The 20,336-nt window shown below is 33.0% G+C and overlaps 2 protein-coding genes across 2 annotated transcripts; one reads left to right on the top strand and one right to left on the bottom strand.

Annotated features, from left to right (window-relative positions):
- Positions 1 to 915: 915 nt before the first annotated feature.
- On the bottom strand, positions 916 to 13,541 carry Polr3C (RNA polymerase III subunit C). Its single transcript, XM_085960810.1, has 10 exons — positions 13,296 to 13,541; positions 11,845 to 12,099; positions 11,191 to 11,404; positions 9,926 to 10,018; positions 9,615 to 9,782; positions 4,023 to 4,176; positions 3,032 to 3,152; positions 2,737 to 2,811; positions 2,466 to 2,633; positions 916 to 1,181 (listed from the first exon to the last, which is right to left on the bottom strand). Exons 1-10 carry the CDS (start codon positions 13,443 to 13,445, stop codon positions 1,002 to 1,004), a joined length of 1,578 nt encoding a protein of 525 aa, XP_085816936.1. The 5' UTR covers positions 13,446 to 13,541; the 3' UTR covers positions 916 to 1,001.
- Positions 13,542 to 14,244: 703 nt separating this feature from the next.
- LOC147077824 (MIT domain-containing protein 1-like) lies at positions 14,245 to 20,089 on the top strand. Its single transcript, XM_085960845.1, has 4 exons — positions 14,245 to 14,482; positions 15,431 to 15,669; positions 17,916 to 18,130; positions 19,522 to 20,089. Exons 1-4 carry the CDS (start codon positions 14,266 to 14,268, stop codon positions 19,679 to 19,681), a joined length of 831 nt encoding a protein of 276 aa, XP_085816971.1. The 5' UTR covers positions 14,245 to 14,265; the 3' UTR covers positions 19,682 to 20,089.
- The last annotated feature ends 247 nt before the right edge of the window (positions 20,090 to 20,336 follow it).

Consider the following 20,336-nt stretch of genomic DNA (forward strand, 5'->3'; position numbering starts at 1 on the left):
TCTAATTGTATAAAAATCCCCTGTCGCATGAAAATTCGGAAGCTTCCAAACTTTTTTGATTCATGCATGCAAGCTTGCAACTGCAGGATAACACATGTCCACCCATATATTTTCTTGTTATGGCCGTGACAATACTTACTGTCAACAGTAAATCCATACACATGTAAATGGGGTATTATTATACTACAGAATCCAAAACAAATTGATTGGAGCTGCCACAGAAGAAAAGACTGTAATGACTATAATCAGACTAATTATTGGACTATAATAGCCAAACCTACTCCAACTCTTGTTTAGTATATATAGTTCATCTTCTTTATTATTAACCGTTGTTGGATCTACAGTGGAATTAAATAATAAATAAATAGTACCTACCATTTTTGTTGTATTTATTTACTTAACTGCTTTTTTCAAAACATAACCAAAACAATTATTTTCTCTTGTTTTTCAACTGAAACTATTCTAAACTAGATTTTAAAAAAGAATGGAAAATGTACCAAATAAATCAATCATATGTTATAGTCCACGTAACTTTGCAATTGTAGTGACAAGATTTGTGTGTAATAGGCACTGCATATTAGTAAATGCCAGGCGCCTGCCTAATTGGCTGATTTCATCAAATAATTCAAAGTAATTCAAAAAAGTCTATTCCAAATTGCAAGGTTACGTGGAGGGCGGCCTTTTTGATTCATAATAATTTGGTGTGGTTGAAGTTAAAATTAGTGTTTTATTTATTAAAAAAAATGTCATGATATATGTACATGAAATGATAAATGAGTAACTTGTGTACTTAATATTATTAATGTAGTGAACATTACTTTTACGATTGTGAAATAAGATGCAGTATAAAACCATAATATGTATGATGTCGATACTACACAAAAATGTGATATAATTAGGTGCATAAAAGAAAATGAAACATTTATAACACAATTTTATTTAGTAGCATGATTTTATACAGAAGTACAAAAAATATCATTTCATAAAAAATCCTTTTTATTTCATTTTTTGCTTCCTCTTCCAGTTTTTGTCACAACACTTTGTTTATTTCTATAAACAAAAAACATTTGCAAAATAAACATCGTTTCATCCAATTGGATTTCAGCACTGCTAAGCTTTGTTATCATTGTCTTTATTCTCTCGAGAACTATTTTTTCTGGAGGCGTAACTGTCTCTTCAATCTGAAAATAAAATAAATTATAATAGATAAATAACCAATAAAAACGATAAGATGCTTATATTATAAACACACTGTATTACCATGAAGTTCGATAGTTATGACAGAAAATAAGTCATAGTCGGAACGGCGCCGAGCAAGAGAAAGCAATGTAAGTGAAGTTGGAAATAGAAACCGTAAAAATAAAGAAAATTTTCCCTGTGTGATTCGTGCACACTAGAAGAAATCACATCTGCGCATGTTCATGGTTAAATTGTTTCACTATAATTATGTAATTAATTATAAATATTTTTTTAATCATTAACGCAAGTTTATTTCATCCATTGCAGAAATTGTCCTAAGAGAAATCATGTGCATTGTGAACTCGATGTTGTGCCCAAACCTAAACAAGTTAGCTTCAACAGATGTAAATTCCTAGATTCAATACCTAGTTAAAACAATCTATATCCCTCTAACTTCCTACCTTGTACCTACCCTGGTAATCATGGGCCCCGCACCCTGAAGCGGGCCCCCAGGTTAGGATCTTTTGCGGGCCCCTTACCTATCGCTAAGAATAAAGGCAGTGTAACGCTCTAAAGTAGTGTTTTTCTAATGGTGTACACGGTAAAATTAATGTGTATCTATATTCAGTGTTTTTTTGTATATTTCAATACATCCATTTGAATTATGTAGTTGTAGAGCATTGATAAACAATTAAAATTGCATCGTACAACCACATAATTTAAAATAATAACATTATCGAAGGAGAATAGCGCCACAGGCGACTTTTTTTGTTATTAAAACAAATTTGTGGTGTGTTTATCTCACTTATCTGGTCGACTCGTCACGCTGGGCCCCTCCTGAGCCCGGGCCCCCAGGCTAGAGCCCTGTCAGTCCCCCCCTTGTGGGGCCATGCTGGTAATAGTCAACGATCAAAATGGAAAATTTTACGAACCGGAGCGCTCGATAATTTTCCGACATATTAAAATAAATATTAACATAGGTACCTAGTTATGTAATTTTTATAAAAATAAATGTGTTGGATTTTTTTATATGGCCTATTTAGCTCAGATGGTCAAGTTATTTTTTCCACGAGACGGAGTGATAATTTTGGCGATGTCATGAATCGGAACGGCGCTCTGGTCCATTTCAAGCCTTGGTAATAGTGGCTTAAATAAATGATTAATAACTACATTGTGTTTGACGTAGAATCTTAAGTACTCGTTACAATCTTATCATGAATAATAAGAATACTTCAAGACAGCTGTTATTAATGTTACAATTAAGTTTCTAGAATAAGTGGACTTACATCTTGAATATTATCTTCTGGTTCACCTCTCATTCTCATACCATGGACTATAGTATCGACTCTCTGCTGTTTTTCTATCATTCTTTTATTGGTGAATTTTTCATGTTCTTTTCTCATCACAGCGTTATATAAAGCTTTGTATGTCATTTCTAAAACCATGTTTGAAACCTATAAAATAAATTAACACAACATTCAATTAATCTAAACATATTTCGTATTGAACAATAATCGTTATGCATTGTAAATTTTTTATCCATTAAAATAAACTTACATGATTGAGATCTATATGGTATAGATAGAATGCCTTCGAAGGTCCAGCATTTCCTGAAGCTACTTTACGGAGCACCTGTAAGAGAAATTTAGACCTTATTGAAGGAGGACATTTGCTTAGATTATTTTATTGCCAGTGAAATATTATATTATAAGCGTCAAGTTTTAACAATTAATTACAAAAAAGATTGTCAAATGGGGTCATACTAAAATGGAATTTTATTAGTAACAGCTATTTTAATCTGATTAAATTGCATCATATTAGAAAAAACTGCAAATAAAACAAATCATATTACCTGAACATCAATAAAATGTTCTTCTAAAAGTCTATAAGTATATTGTTTAGCTTCTTTTGCTGGTAACATGGCATTTCTTTGAATGTCTTCTTCCTCAATGTATTTTTTTTCTTTAATTAACCTGAAATTATGAAAGTTGATGCATAAAAATTATTGTAAAATTTATAAAAAACCTCTCATCGAGGCTCGCCGTACCAAAACGTGGCGACCCCGTCAGGACTGTTTTGTACTGAATCATACTTTCATCCGGACTTTGAATGTTTATTACAGTTTCGAGTTCCGATCATAGTGCTAGTCATGGCTTTTACTACTGATACAATGCAGTCAACTGTTTGCGGTAAATAATCATTCGTATTAACTCATTCGCTGCTGATTATATAATGATTTTTTAATTAGCACCTTTAAAATGCACGTTAATTACATGGATCGGCCGCCTGGTCATTACGCGCATGTGGGTCTTCAGCGTCCAAAGTATTAATATACAGTATTAATATAAAACACAAGTGCAATAGCTCACAGTCATCAACTGTCACTTTCAGTCCTTCAATCCCACACTCCTACGCTATTTCTGTTTTGCTCATGTGCCTTTTTTAAACATGTCCCAATTAAAACCATTTACCAAGTAATTTTGGTCCCCATTTTAAGCGGTATGTTTTCGGTACCAATTACCCTCGGAAAACGAGGACCCCCAGTACTGCTTAAGAATGGAGGTAATGTTTATCTTTTAAGCGCCGGCTAGACGCTCATGCTTTACCACACGCTTACCTGCGCAAATTGGTTTGTATCGGTATATCGTGTATATGGACGGGAAAACTGTAGCTCGGGCAAACTGAAAAGCGCTGTAAAAGTGTTTCGTATTTTTTGCACAAACTATACCGCACAGGCAAGTCGCTGCCGTCTAGCCGGTGCATTACAAATATATTTGATTTTACTCAGTCTATATTAAACAATCATAATAGTAATATATAAATAAAAAAGAACTTTTTATCACCTAAATATCCTAGCAGCCTTTGTACCGAGTCTCTCTTGAACAGTGGAAAACAGAAGATCCCAGACAAGAAGTTCGGAGGCTCGAGCAGTTTTTAATTCATATTGGCCTCCTCCGGCACCCCCAGATTTCATTACGACGCCTTCTGAACTGTCCTCTGTAAAACAGAATCACATAAAAGTCCATAACCATTAAAACACACTTACATACAAACACGCACGGATACGGTAACAAATTCGATAAGGTTAATGGTTCACGCTCAGCAAATTATTTATTTATATGTAACGTTTGTAGAGCTGTCAAAAAAATATTGACACATTTGACCGATACTTCGATAGTTTTCTTTTGATACAATACCGATACCATGTATCAAAACTTTTTCTTTTGAAATGACAGCCCTAGCTGTATCTTTCAAACATATTATGTACATAAGAATGCATACATTTTTACTATTGAGTTAATTCTCCAGCAATCCATGCATTTCGCCATTTACATGACTGAATGTATTGAGAGGACTGTAGCATCTTTTCATATGTTAAATAAATTAGTTTTAATAACTCAAGTATGTTAATTAATAATCATGCCTATTCGACGCCATTGATATTGCAGAGGGTCGAAGAAAGTTTTATTATTCACTCGGGCAAACTTCCTTACATGGCAACGGACGAATGTGCGGTCATTAAAACAGACACGGACAAATGTTTTGTTATAAAGCAAAATAAAGTGACTAGGTGAATCTAGAATTTGCGTCAAGGGAATAGGCGAAAAGTTTTATCTCTAAGTGGCATGCAATCACTTTGGTGTTTCCAGTGCTCTGAGCTATATAATACTAATAACTTTTCCTTTACGATGTTAATAAATTTCACCTTGGGTTACCATCAACGTTCCCTCTAATTTTTCTATTGTGTGTGCGGATCATCAAAGCATCTGTGCAGGGTTGGGTGCCGGTGCGGTAAATTTACACCGCCCCCCCCCCCATAAACGCACACGTACAATTTTTTTCAAATCAAAGTTTGACGAATTCGAACGCATAATATTCGGGAATATCTGTGTATTTAGATACATGATTATGAATATCTTCATATTCGAAAGCGTAGAAGCTTTTATTTTTATAGCCAATAGTACATTATCGATTAACACTTTGACTAAATCACAACCAGATTTTTTGCGCTCAGCGATCTCAATCCTCTTCTTTCGTTCTTCGGGTGTTTCCGTCATTATTTTCAAAAGTCCACCTCTTTTCAAATTTTTTAATTTCGTAACAGCATTCCGGTGTAATTTTTGACTTAAATGCTTTTAAGTTTAATATACAACCTCCATTCAATCCACTTCTTTCAAGACATGAATTCTCCTTGCATATTTGCTGCGGAGCATATGATGCGTTTGACACAATCATCTGTTTCCGAATAAACAAATTTATCACCAATTTTTACTTATTGCGAATGCATTGAAGATGGCATTTCTGTTTCAACGATTTCAGAACCATTTAAATTTATCGCAGGATTTCTTCTTAAGGCCATTGACCCGTTTTTTCCTGTCTTCTCGGAATCGCGGAAATGATAAGCATGTTTAAAACGAATTGATACACAATAAACTCTTTATTTATTTAAAATCTAATAAATAGTATTCAACTAAAACGTTCTGTGTCATTAAAATTTTTCGAATCGCTTTACTTTTTAAAATAAATGACAAATAGTCAGTCCTGTTTTCGAAATTGGTCAAAACGACTGTCACGCCACAATGAATGTTGAACTTAATAATAGTTTTGCAGGTATATATTGTATGAAAGAAATGGGTAAAACAATACATTTCATTGATTAACCCACGTACTTTTTTTAATTTCAGAAAAATAAAGATTTTAAAGCCATTTTAGTTTGAGTATACATCAGCCAATTTTGAATGATTTTTTCTCACAAAATAATATATACTGCACAATAAAAATATTTTTTTATTATAATATAACATTTCCGTAATACTATAAATAATAATTTACAATAAAAAAATAAATAAAACCCCATAAATTCGGTACAATTAGTGATGCTATATTACCAAAACGCGTCGTCATACATTTTCATGTATTTATCCTGTTTTCAGACAATTTAGAAATACAATTATTTTGCAAAATTAACAAAAAGAGACCATTTGATCGATTAATCCATACAGTTTTTCTAATTTTGACTTACGAAACTCATGGAAAAATGACCTCTACTCTCTTTGCAGTAACAATCAAATTGGCAAGTCGCAATTATTTGTATCGTTCTATTTGGACCACAGGACGCATGCCAGGTGTTATAATTTGTGTTGACTAAAATATCAAACATCATAAAGTACCACTGAATGTCAAACTGAGAAAAATGTAGTTTTATTATATTATTTATTATCTTGTAATTGAAATGGTTGCAGCATGTGAGATATTGTAAGATAATTGAATCTAATAACCATGATGGCTACAAGGAAGTACTGAAGGTATTCGTTCGGTGACCCATTTATAAAAAAAAAAATTTTGGTCTTGAGCAGTTTAGATAAAATATAGGTGGACTTTAATTGTTTTGATACATATGTACCTACTTGGTTAGGCTTTAAGCGATTTGAAAAACTTTGCATGTACTTAATACAGTTTTTATGTACCTGGGTGGCCATGTTTTGTTATTTTCAAAGGGACGTACGTATCCAGGAGTATGTTTATTGGCATTATCAATAGAAACAAAATAATATTATTTTTCAAGGTCTATTTATTATCGATCTTAAGTGGTTTATGTCACAAATAGTAAATTGGTAGAAAATTTGGTACTGTTCGGTTAAAGCGGATACAGCGGAAAACGCATTTTGAAAATAGCCGATAAACTGGATTATTTGTTAGTTTGGGTTAGGTTTGGTTAGGTTAACCTAACAAATAATCCAGTTTATCGGCTATTTTCAAAATGCGTTTTCCGCTGTATCCGCTTTAACCGAACAGTACCGAAAATTTAAAGTAAAATACATTTTCGAATGCTGTCATCGTAATGGCCACTGAAACATGTGTCATAATTTTCCTAATGGTCAAAATAATAATAATAAAAGTCTTTTGAGGCACAAAATCACGTATATGTTTTATAATATATGTATTTTTCAGATGGTTTGTGGTAAAATCTTTTTTTTCATACTGCCACAATTCAACTATTCATAATTAATTGTTTGTTATATTTTTCATTGTGATCTTTGACTTAATAGGTAGGTGATAAAGTTTTTACCTTACTTTATTGTATTAATTTATTGTTAAGTGAGAATTAGCTACTTTCGTTGTCAATGTGTATTTGATGAGTGCGCATAGTGCCTGACGATGCCGAAAGGCGAAACCAAGATCGCATAAAATGACTCAAATGAAATAGTACAAAACTTAACTCCATTAGAATTTAATATATTTAATGCCGAGTTGAATTGAATGGAATCACCAGGCATTTATTAGTAATAATTAAACTTAAGTAAAAAATACATTGAGGTAAGAACCTAGTTCATTGAATACTAAAAACAATATTACTCTTCACATCACAAGTGACAAGATTTATATGAATTGTGTATTGCCTGAACTCGTTGATCCTAGACTAACACGGTCGATGGATATAAGAAACCCTCAATACAATATATTAGATGCTATAAATAGAAAAGAAAATAAAATTATAAAAAAAAAACAATTTATAATAGTTATTCTAATACATTACATACCGTCAAGCCTATACACTAATTATTAAGGAACCAATTATTAATTTTCTATATACTAATGTTCCGTAAATCCTCCGCGGCGACCAAAACGTACTGCCGTCAAATGCACGTTATTATAAGAATGGTTTCTTAAATCTTAATTGTTGTGTACTAAATTTTAAAAAAAAATTGTGCCTCGACAAATATTCATTGAATTGCTTTCTTTTTTGAGTAATGTTTTTATAACTTAATAAAAACGCAATAAATAACAGAAATCTTTCATGCCATCTTGTGAATGTTTTAAACTTATAATTTGTAATGTTAGCTCATGAAAATTAATAAAATTATATTTGTTTACACTTTCGTATTTTTTGTATTCATACACATCGATATATAATATACAAATTTGGAACACCTCAGAAACATACAAAGTATTGGATTTTTTTTGAAAAATATTTGCACTGAATTTGAACCTGAGGTTCAAGAAAAGGTGTCACTTCACAAATTCAGCATATCAATAATATGAGGTTCTTATTTGGAGGTCTACTATTTTTATTCGTATAATATATTCTACCTACTACAAAAATGTTTATAAAATTTGTTAGGAAAAAAATATTATTAATTCAACACTTTTAAAACCTTTGATTCTTGCAAATGAATCCATACGCCTTAATGATCACATTTGAAATATCACATCCACTCCTTTTTGACATTTTTAGGGGATAAGTTTTCTATATTGAATAAGTATAATAATCGTACTTTATATTATTATGTAACTGTGCAAACAATCGTATTGTTCCCTTGAATTGATTGTTACGGACACTAAACACACCTGTAGTTATTTATTATAAAAATTGATTATTAGTTTTGTATTATAAATATTTGAAGTAAAAAACACTGCTTTTTAGCACAAACACTTTTACCGTTAAAAAATACTGTAAGAACTGTGATGTTTTCACAATAAGGACTACTATGAGACTGTACTGACAATGTTTCTTGCAAGTTGGAACATGTCAAAGACTAAGAAATGTACAGGACCCGGCACATAGGTGGTCATTGCTAACAACTAAAATACGTATCTTTTTTTCGTATACTTTGGCATGCTATAGAACGGGACGAATATGGTGATCACTTCTTGAAAGTTCCTTTTACAATATTTTTGTGTGAGGACTGTGCAGGGGATGAAAACATGTGTGCGGACATATTTTGGAAGGTGTGCGCGCGCACATGCGCACACCTTAGAGGGAACATTGGTTGCCATACGAGATTGACAATATTACAGTAGGTAAAGGGGAAAAATGTTTATTTTGGCAACATATATAATCTAACAAGGTTTCATCATTACTTGCTATTTTATTTGTCTATCTATAAAGTGATCAAAACTTAATTATAATCATACAAGTATTTCTATACATTCTTACAGTCTACATCATAATACCATCTTGATCGTGTCCCTTACTTTCATATCATTTTCTCACATTTGAGCATGTCGTTATTTGTCGTATATACTTTTAAATCTATTTCTTTTGTTCGTAATGAAATGTGACGCTCTATTTACAATGTGCATTTATAATTGATAACAAGTAAATGAAATCTGACAGATATCTATCAATTATATGTATTTACTAGATAATCCTATCGATTTTGGAAATAATACCATTTGAATAAGATGTAATATTGATGATTCTAGGAATAGCCGAAATATTAATATGATGAAACGCATACTAACTGAAATATTTGCAGTTTATTGGACTGGGTAAAGGTGACATTACAGTAACAGGAGTGTTAAAAAAATCATTGATTCACAACCTGTCACAATATAAGGCAAGTAACTTTATAGCTTTGCTGTATGTTCGCACAGAGGTACTGCTATGATAATTTGATATCATTATGTAGTATAAATGTAATATGACCTACCCATGACTTTGAGATACTGTTCCAAGTATTGAACCAACAGTGGGTATTCAGTGGCAGACCGTTTGCACGATTCTCTCAGTTCTACAAGCGGGATGGGATTGGAGCAAACTTCCCATGGATCAGTCCTCAAATACATCTGCTGTAGTAGATTACGCATCAGTTCACCACCTAATAGTACCAACATAACAATACACAATAATTTTATTAATGATAATTTTTACACAACAGAAGTTATGTAAAAATACAATGTATGTAGTGTGAATCTCAGTAATTTATTGTTTAAAGTTAAAATTGAATCGAGTATTTCTTACCGCTATCGTCAATGCATCGTGTCATTCCAGTGATCAGCAATTCATCTCTGAAATCCTGATGAAATCGGTCCAGGTTTACCTTCCAGAATACAACTGTAACAATGTTTCACTGTCAATAATATTACGAATCAATTTCCATTATTCTAATTGAAATAATCAACTAGCATATTATGTTGTATATCATCGCCGTAGATGTCAAAGGAAGCCACAAATTTGGCGAAAATGAGTAAAGTACACAAAAGCATTTTAAAATCATCAAAGATGCAGTGGTCAATGGATTAAAGCCACAAAACTCTTTTGACTACATTTTTTGTACATTTCAATATTCAGTGGTCAAGAGATATAACACACATAACTTCTAAGATACTATTTTTTTTAGTTATTTGTACAAAATAATAAAAAGATAACACCACAAAGTATATTCTATGTTGAAAGTTTCACCGTTATATCTTTAAAAACAAAAAAGTTCAATAAAAAAATGTTACTTTTCTTTGTCACACAAAATCTTGGAGTGCCTGTTTCTCAGCAATATGATTTTGTGGACTGGTTCCCTTGACATCTACGGCGACGATATTGGAGCATTCAAATAAATATAGTGACCATGAACGAATGTCACGTTTATAAGAGTGGTTTGACGCTTTGTACAAGTGTCTACCAAGTTGTCGATTTACGAAAAAGTCAAATGTATCACCATCTTCATTTGTTATTTTGATTATGTTACTATATTAATGAATCCATATTGGCATACGTATTATTAAAATATTCTACTAGCCAAGCATTAACTTATTCATAGCTGACCATTCATTGAACGATATTGATTGATAATTACACAACTGACAACAGACGATAATGCAATTTATTACAATGTCTGAAATAACATTACATTATGCCAGTTTTTAACAATCCAAAATAATTATTTAAACAGTTTCCAAAACTCCACTTATCTGGAACTGATTTACACCCGAATAAGTACATTATTCCGGATGCCGCCAAAGAGTGCGGCACTTCGTACCCTTGTGGCAGAGCCTCAAGGGTTCCGTCGCCGTGGCCGGCCCTCCCTCACCCTGCAGCGATGCTACAAAAGCGACCTACGTGCTGCAGGTCTGACATGGCGGGAGGCACAGGAGTTGGCGATGGACCGAGGGAAGTGGCGCCAACTTGTGCTTGCCCTATGCCCCAATGTTGGGACGTGACAGGGTGAAAGAAGAAGAAGAAGAAGAAGTACATTATGAAGACTTTTTGGACACATGTAGTTTTAAATATACCATCATTAACTGTAGCTGTTTCATCCCCATTGGTAATCAACGTTAACGTTCTGATATCAACTTCAGGTAGCATTGTGGATGTAGGATTGGGTTGGCGAACACTCTCGTCTCCATCACAAATGTCTTCAATCGGTGGAGGGGAATATTGAATATATCCAGCAGTAACTAATGATGTAATTGTATCACGGAGACCGATCACTGACACTGCACTTTCCTGAAAACATATAATTTTATTGACCTTGACAAAGATGATTAAAATGCATTAAAAAAATCTAACGTGAGAGGAAATTATAATGTTTATAATTAACTTACGAATCAAAGAACAAAAATAGAATCAGATAATATAAAATTAGTCAATTACCATACTCTCTCGACAGTCGTACAAGACTGTATTGAGATAAATAAGCCTTGCATTAGTATTTTTATACAAATAACCATATACATTTAGATGAACAATTATTATACTATTACAATTACTATAATACTTTGTATGTAGCTCCACCGAACTGTTTCGGGTAGCAGACAATAAAGGAAAGATCACCCTGATGGTCGCCAACCTTCGATAGGGGATGACACAAGAAGAAAAAGTCTATAGTAGAGGAAGTCATACAAATAGTTGAATAAGTCTATATTAAAAATATTACAATATCTTACATTATTATCTTTTAACTTCATCATAATATTTATTATAATCTGAGATGCGGTGGATGAGCCTTCTTGAAGTATCTCTTCTACAATCATCTCGGCCTGATTTCCATACCGATGTTTGATGACCAACAGATATCTAGGATACCGCAACAGCGAAAGGATATTTTCTGTATTGACTGTGTACTCAGCGGTAATGCCATTTTTGGAAGATTCAAATGACACGAGGCCATATTTTATGAGCGCCCGTAATGACTGGAACACCTGAAATATTCAAAAGGTTATGATAGGTGTATCTAATAACATTTGCATGATGGAGCACATACATACTTCTGTGAAGGGATATAAACAGTGTTTTATGATGATTGATTGCCAGTCGTTCATTCAAATCTCTGGGTTCATTTATGCTCTCGATGAAAATTGGTCAGGAGCCAAGTGAATTGCCCAGGCCATGGGATTGAACCCATAACCCACCTATCATACGTGTAATACACTAATCTCACAGACCCACAGGATATACTAGTTTAATATACAATAACTGATTTAAATTTTATATAAACTTTACATATTCTCGAGTCATATAATGTGACGTAAAAATGGAGTCGCTACAATGATGTTCTCCCTTTCCGTTTACAAATGTTGCAACCAATCTAGAACTATCATATCTTGACTGCAATTTTATGGTGTTGTATGCAGTGGTAAAGTCGAGGGTAAAAACACATAGCTGAGAGTTGCGGGGGGGATCCGCAGTTCCACAGATTGCCATTATGACGTCCGCAGTCATGATATACCTAATGGTAAGGCAATAATTTATAGTAAATAGTATTTTTAACATATGTCAGCCATATATTCTTGACTATTCCCTAGACCCCTAATAATTATTAGTGCGAAGGGAGGGAAGAATGAAACAAAAACCCCAGGCCATGGATACATTAAAAAAAAAATGATAACGATTAACTAAATAAGTGAATTGGCTCTGAAAGTACAAAATCTACACCTACTTAAGACTAAACTATGTTTTTGCATAATCGGACACAAAACTGAGGTACCTCCACTTTATTATGGACTCGGGTTCGATGCGCGGATCTTCCACATGGTCAACTAACAATAACGGCTAAATATATATTATTATTTTTGGTAAATGTGCCGCAGATGATGTCATGAGATTGTATAACTTTCTTTTTAGACCAAACCTAACGTAATCTAACCTACCCCAACCTAATATAATCTTAGTTTGTGATAATGATGCATCAAAATGTATAAAAATTTCAAATTTTCAATCACAATAATTATTGGATCGAAAAGCTTAGGTATGCGCCGACAGAAAAGGGTACATGTTTATTATAATTATTGTCTACATGGAATAAACTGTTTTAGTAAAAAAAAATTAAAAGCTCATGACAACATCTGCGGCACAATTACCTTATTTTTATTGTATAAAAATTAATCGAAATTATTACCTGTTTCCTTGGCAATTCGGTTGACTTTACAATCAGCGAAATGGGTTTTGTGCCAAATTTGAAGAGATCACTGCCTACCTTTTGAACGATATCGCCAAAATAATCAAATAAAATTTGAGATATTAAAGCACCTAATTGTATAGACATCATAAACTAATTAAAACTCTCATAAAAAATAGTACACCAGTACAACTAGCCCCATTCCAAATTCCAGCGATTTACTGATTGTGATAACCTAACTTCGACAGAGTTTTTCTCGCTTTGACAGTTAAAATAGTGTTGCATGTATTACGTTTACGTAGCATTATGTTATTTTGACGAATGGTAATATTATGATAATAATCCTTTCCGTAATAGACAAATCATTATCGCAATCAGTGCTGCCAACCGTACTATAATTATAGTATCTGTACTATAATTTTGGCCCGCGTACTATGTACGATATAAAACAGGTATAGTACGCCCAAAACACTATAATTTTGAATATCGGAAAAAAATACGTAAAAATTATTACAATTCCGATATATCTCTACCATAAATTGGTGCAAAGGACTATAATTTTGGAATATATGAAAATTAGGAGAACCTGGAAAAAAATGCGTAAAAAACCTTGAAATGCTTGCTTGAATTTGGTTTAAAATGAAATATCTTGAATTCATCGGTTAGCGTTTTTTTGTCAAAAGTCCTTTTGTCTAAAAAAAAAAGGCGACATTAATCACGTTTTATTTGAATTTCGTCTAAAAAAACGAGACGTTAATTACTTTACATCCGTATTCTGTCTAAAAAAAGGTCTCATTAATTCTCTTTACACGGAATTTTTTGAAAAGTATTGGTCATTCAATGCGTACTATATTTTTGGCCGAAATACTATAATTTTGGGGGCAAAGTACTATAATTCCACTTGAAAATATGGCAACACTGATCGCAATCATTATCTATGGCTATATCTGTCAAACGAGATGTCAGTCGAATGTCAAGCGCCAATGTATCCGATGCAGATTTAAATAAACATTCTTTCATAACAATTAATCAGACTACAAAAAATATAGGTTTCAATATGAGTATTGAAAATTCGGCTAGTGTCATATTACAGAGAGGAGTTTCTTTAGATAATCAAAAACGATTTACAGAATCTCTGATATGCTACCAAGAAGGCTTGCAATTATTGGTGGATTTTATGAAAAAGGGTATGTCATCATAATTTAATAACCATTTGAATTTATTATTAAAATATTAATATTAAAATTTAAATAATAACCATTTGTAAAAAGGCGCTAAAGATATTGGGCTTTGTCTTGCGTACTTCCCGGGTCTTTTCGAATGTTACGGTACTAAAAATTCTCTATAACTCCTTAGTTAGAAGCAGACTTGAAAGTGGGTCTATCGTTTGGGCCCCGCATCAGTTGAAGTACGGCCTTATGGTAGAGAGTTTCTAAAGATGTTGGGCTTTGTCTTACGTACTTCCCGGGTCTTTTCGAATGTTACGGTACTAAAAATTCTCTATAACTCCTTAGTTATAGTACATATTTTTTCAGACTTACACGCGGCGTAAATGTGAACTCTGCCATTCTTGGTGGTGTTCGCTTGTGTGTCTCTGATAATTACCTTAGGAATCGAGGGCATCCGATGTTTGTTCTCCCACAGTACAGAACTAACCTGCCATTAGTAATGCTAATTGGGAGGGCAATAACCATGTTTAATGAAATCGCTTCGGATATTGATATATTCCACTTACGTGAGGGTGAATTTAGGTGGACGTTGTTTTATAAATTTTTAAGATAGGGTCTATCAAATTTCACTGTGTGCTTCCATCTACTTTTATTTTATTATTTTGTTATTTTTGTTATTTTATTTTATTTCTTATTTTATTACTTATTGTATTATTAACTCACACTTCTCTGTATTTTTATTTTTAAAAATTATTAACACTTATTTTATGTCATGTCATGAACGCTTTGAATTTATAATTTGTTATGTTCATTATATTATGTAAAATAAATATAATTTGATTTGATTTCATAATAATTGAACATATTTCATCCTTTTTATTAGGCCGATTTTCATAATCAGCCAAAAGTTATCGGCTTCGTGTTCAATTAATTAACTTAACTGTCTTAATATTTTATTTCTAATAGGAGATTTAGATGTTGCGAAAAAGAAATATCTAAGAACAAAAATCGAAGGTTACATGGAGAGAGCAGAACAGATAAAGATACTTATTGCCCAACACAAGGATGCCGGCTTGTTTCATGAACAAGTTCATATTGAAAACAATTCAACTGGGCACACTTATAAAGCGCTCTTTGGAAGATTTCTTGATGAAGATGTCACCAGTGTCTCAGTGGAGGACCCTTACATACGATCTAATCACCAGGTACTTACTCAAATATGTGGCGAAAGCTGGAGTTGAACAGCTGATGTCAGTCGAAATAATCAAAACGTCTATTCAATGTACTAAATAATTTGGTAAATGTACAAAAAACGGCCCGAAAGAACATTTAAAAGTGTAGATATAAAAATGAGCATAATATGTTAGACAATTTTATGCAATACAATTAATTGTATTTTATTTCAACCTGTTGATGATTTCGATACATTGGTTTTATAGGGAAACAACTTATTCTAAGTTAATGGCGTTTGAAAATTTTGCACAAATTCTATTTTCAATAATACATTCGAGGACATACTATGTTAGCTCATACATGTTAGTGACATATATAGAAATGAGTATACATCTTAAGATACGACACTATCTAATGGAAATATGTTCGTACCATGACACAAGTAGATAGGGAACATAGTGTTTTAATCCACAATACAACTTCTATACACGTCGTGTCGTATTACGTTGTACAGTACAGGACATCTATAGACAATCACACTGAAAAATAAATGAACAATGCACAATGAAATTTTACAGTTTAACAAATAATAATCAACCCAGACAATTATGTTTATAATAAAAATGAATAAATGATTAATCTCAGAAAGGGATATTATTCGATTTTTTGACCCATTGAAGAAATTTTTGATTTTTTTTTTTATTGAATTATGAAGATAAGACCTTTATACATCGAATGGCCTTATTAACTCAAAACCTTGAAATTTTGAGTTGTTTCCCTATGGAACTAGGGTATTGAATATCAGAAAATGCAACAATGGCGACCGCCATTAGTTTCTAAACTTTAAAATCTTCTTCTTATTGTGCCATCCCCTAGTGGAGGTCGGCCACCATCAAGGCGATCTCATCTTTGTCGTCTCCTACCCGGAACAGTTCAGTGGAGCTGCAGTCATACCAATCATGGAGGTTCTTAAGCCACGAAATGCGGCGCCGTCCTCTGCTACGAATTGCTTGAATGACAAGTTGGGGAATGCTGTATTTTTGTCCTCTCATAATGTGGCCGAGGTACTGTATTTTCCTGGTTTTGATACTACGTAGAACTTCTCGGTCCTTCCCTATTCGATTGAGAACTTCAACATTTGTCACCCAGTCCAAGGAATTTTGAGGATGCGTCTATACAGCCACATCTCGAAAGCTTCAAGTCTCCCTGACATCTCTTGGTTTAGCGTCCATACTTCCATACCATAGAAAAGAATTGAGAGAACATAACAACGTACCATACGCAGTCTCAGACCTAGGTTAAGATCTCGATTGCTAAGGAGGCATCTCATTTTGAGAAAGGCGCTTCTTGCGATCTCAATTCAAAATCTTAACACAACCCATTAATACCTGGGTTTTGTGTGTTTTTAGGTTTAAAAGACCACTACCACAAACATGATATGGTATTAATAAAAAAATTTCTACCGTCATCGACCATTGCTGTATTTGCTTCTATTTCAACGTGTTTATTATTCATGAAATACAAATGCATATTTCGTTCTGCGATTTCGGTTAGTTTCAGCCGACCATTTTCCATATCTTCGATTTTTAATACCATTTCATATTGTGTAGTGACGTCACTTGGCCTTCCACAACGGTCATCATCTAATGACTCCTTTCCTTGTTTAAATAAACGTGACCATTTTTAAATCATGGTTTTACCACAACAAAGAGTGCCATAAACCAATTTCATTTCATTTTGGATGGTTTCCACACCTCTTCCCTGTTTTGTGAGGAATTTAATTTCAATATTTGACATTTTTTAAATTATCATAGACTTTCATTTGTTCTTTTGAATATTGGAAGCAATTCAATGGAACAATCAACTTGAAATTGCACAAGTATACCCAAAAAGGATTACCTAACAATAAAAAAAATATTTTGACCCCAATACTTGCTACTTTCGCCACCATTCCGCGAACTTAATGGAACACCCCACATACTGTCGCGATAGCAACTAACCTTTCTCATCTAAACCAGTCTTCAATACACAATAATAAAATCGGGACTTCACTGTAGTTGGAAAATTAATTCTACGTATATTGAAATAATGGTGCATATCGCAAATTCGCGTTCATGTCTTTGACTTACACTGTTAATCTCAGGGTCAATAAGCTTAGGTGGATGACTCAGATATGTCCATAACTTTTTATAACAAGTGCAACATATGAACAGCTGCTTTACTCCAATTGTACTGAAAGATGTTTTGCATGTGTTCATATTGTATTCTTATTTTCTAGTGTCAAAATTTTGTCCGGGTGTGTGAGCTGTTAGTTCAATCATGTAGTAACTTAAAAAGAATTAATCTCACTACTTCCATTGAGAAATCCTCCAATACGGATCACTCTAATCCACAGCGTAGAATGGTGGAGGGTTTGACAGAAGACCTGCTAAATAACCACAACATTACTTTGATGATAAACTTCTCTGACACACTCCACGATAGACAAATCATGTAAGTATTTTATTTCAATTTGCTTTAATTTAGGTCATTGTACACGGCAGAAGTCAGCGATTTTTAGATTATGTGACGTTCTGGATTCAAATTTACTTTTTGTTTTAAATTACGAAACGACTCCGATAAAAGATCTTTTTTTAACCAGTCTGTGAGTCGCTGTTCGGCATTCGTGGTCTAGTGCGTAATGCAGTGGACTCTCACCTGGGCCTCCAGGTTCAAATCCCGCTGAGGTCACAATGTGTTTATTGAGCTTTCTGAAAGCCTGGGTGTTCATGTGATCATTTCGCTTCTACTACTGCATTACTGTTTCTCATGCCTACAATTCTCAAAATGATAGAGTATCTTTGTCCTGTTATATCCGTACTACCATTTACCATATAGCAATACCCCGACTTACGCAAACTCAGAGTTACGCGGTGCGGTTCTTTATCCGACACTTCTGACCCAGTTCCACCAGATAAATACATGACAATTGCAAGCCCGACAGAAGGTCTCAGCTCAATTGAAAGGTGTTTATAAATTTTAGAAAACGAGTGAACACGGAATAGCTACAAAGCAAGGAATAAAAAAATGAATAGCTTGCTACGAAGAAATTCTGTGTGAAAAAAAGAAGTCGTCAGACGAATTTGTTAGATTTTATGGAGCCATCAACATCGAAATAACTTTTTTATGTAACTCATTTATTTTTTTAATATTTTCTACATACATATTAATATGTATTTACAAAGAACTGCAATTTTATTAAATATTTTTCTTCTAAACTAGTTCTTTTGTTAGTCCTTGGTCCCAATTAAACAAAATTTATATGTCAGAGTAATGTTATATAGAGAGCGCCTATTTTTCGGCAAAATGAAGTCGTGTTTCTTGCGTATTACGCACAGTAGAACCTCGATTTTATTATTATCAACTCAACTAAGAAACGTTATACCATCGTGTTGCTTCTCAGTAGGGCTACCAAATTTAAACACAACACAACAAAACTAAAATACCTAAAAATAATTACCACTAACTTTATATTTAACACAAAAATAATAAATTTCAGCAACACATACTCGCAGTTTTTAAATGAATGTAATCAGTCAAATCCATATTTTTCGGTGACGTTTTCAAAAAAATTATAATTCAGCCGTAGAAATTCTATCTTACTCTGACGCATAAAGCGGAGATATAAGCATGTCGAATGCTTGCTCACTCGCACTTACGGTTCATTTTTGTTCAGGCCTTGATTTCTATGTATTTATATGCAAAGTTGTACCCCGACTTACGCGAATTCGACTTGGGCGATTTTCGTCGGACCCACCTATCGTTTAACTTCTGGGTATTGCTGTATTATGATAATATAAAATACGTTAATGTTTTCTACAGTATTGTTATTTTTTAATTTTCAGTTTAAGTTCTGGATGGATAATTAAAATAGGAAGAGGCTTAGACATATATAAGGCAACTAAAAATTATTTTTGTCTTGGAACATATGATTTTACTTTGAGACAGTGCCATGAAACAACCGTGGATATATTTCACGACAAAAATGTTAAGCACACATCATGATGACAGGATTTTGTCTGAAATGTAATTGCCGCCATCACTGCCTCGTCTCTTGGCCTTCGATGCACAGATGAGAAGTTATTTGTTCGGGAATTAAATTATTTTCTATTCGAGAAAGATAGAAGATTCTTAACCATCAGATCTTTAAATGATTGACCAAGTGTGAGCGTCTGTGAAGTGTACTTGTTTACACAATTGTACATATTATATATTTTTGTTGTTGAGTATAAAGTTTGAGAATGTAATTTATGAGGAACATGTTTACATTTAACAATCAATACAAAAGTAATTAGAATGTATAATAAGACAAAATTACTTCAAAGTTTTTATTCTACACAATAATTTTATACAAATATCGAAGGAGTAGATATACACCGTAGACAACAAATATATAATTATTTTTTTACCCACTTGTGTTTTTTTACTTCAATATAATATGTGACTTTCCACATTTTAGACAAAATCTTATGGCTATAGAATATATTTTGGATATACATACACACATGATACGCCGATATGGAATTACACTTCTCTAATGAAAATTGATAGGTATATCTAGTATGTAATTATTTTTCTCATTCAGATAAGTTTAATTCTATCTAGTCTTTGGTAAAAAATATGCTTTTTAATCTTTCCATTATATTTTATAATTTATTCA

This window comes from Rhyacophila brunnea, unplaced genomic scaffold (assembly GCF_057557595.1).
Source record: "Rhyacophila brunnea isolate RB1 unplaced genomic scaffold, BYU_Rbru_1.0 scaffold_12, whole genome shotgun sequence".
NCBI lineage: Eukaryota > Metazoa > Arthropoda > Insecta > Trichoptera > Rhyacophilidae > Rhyacophila > Rhyacophila brunnea.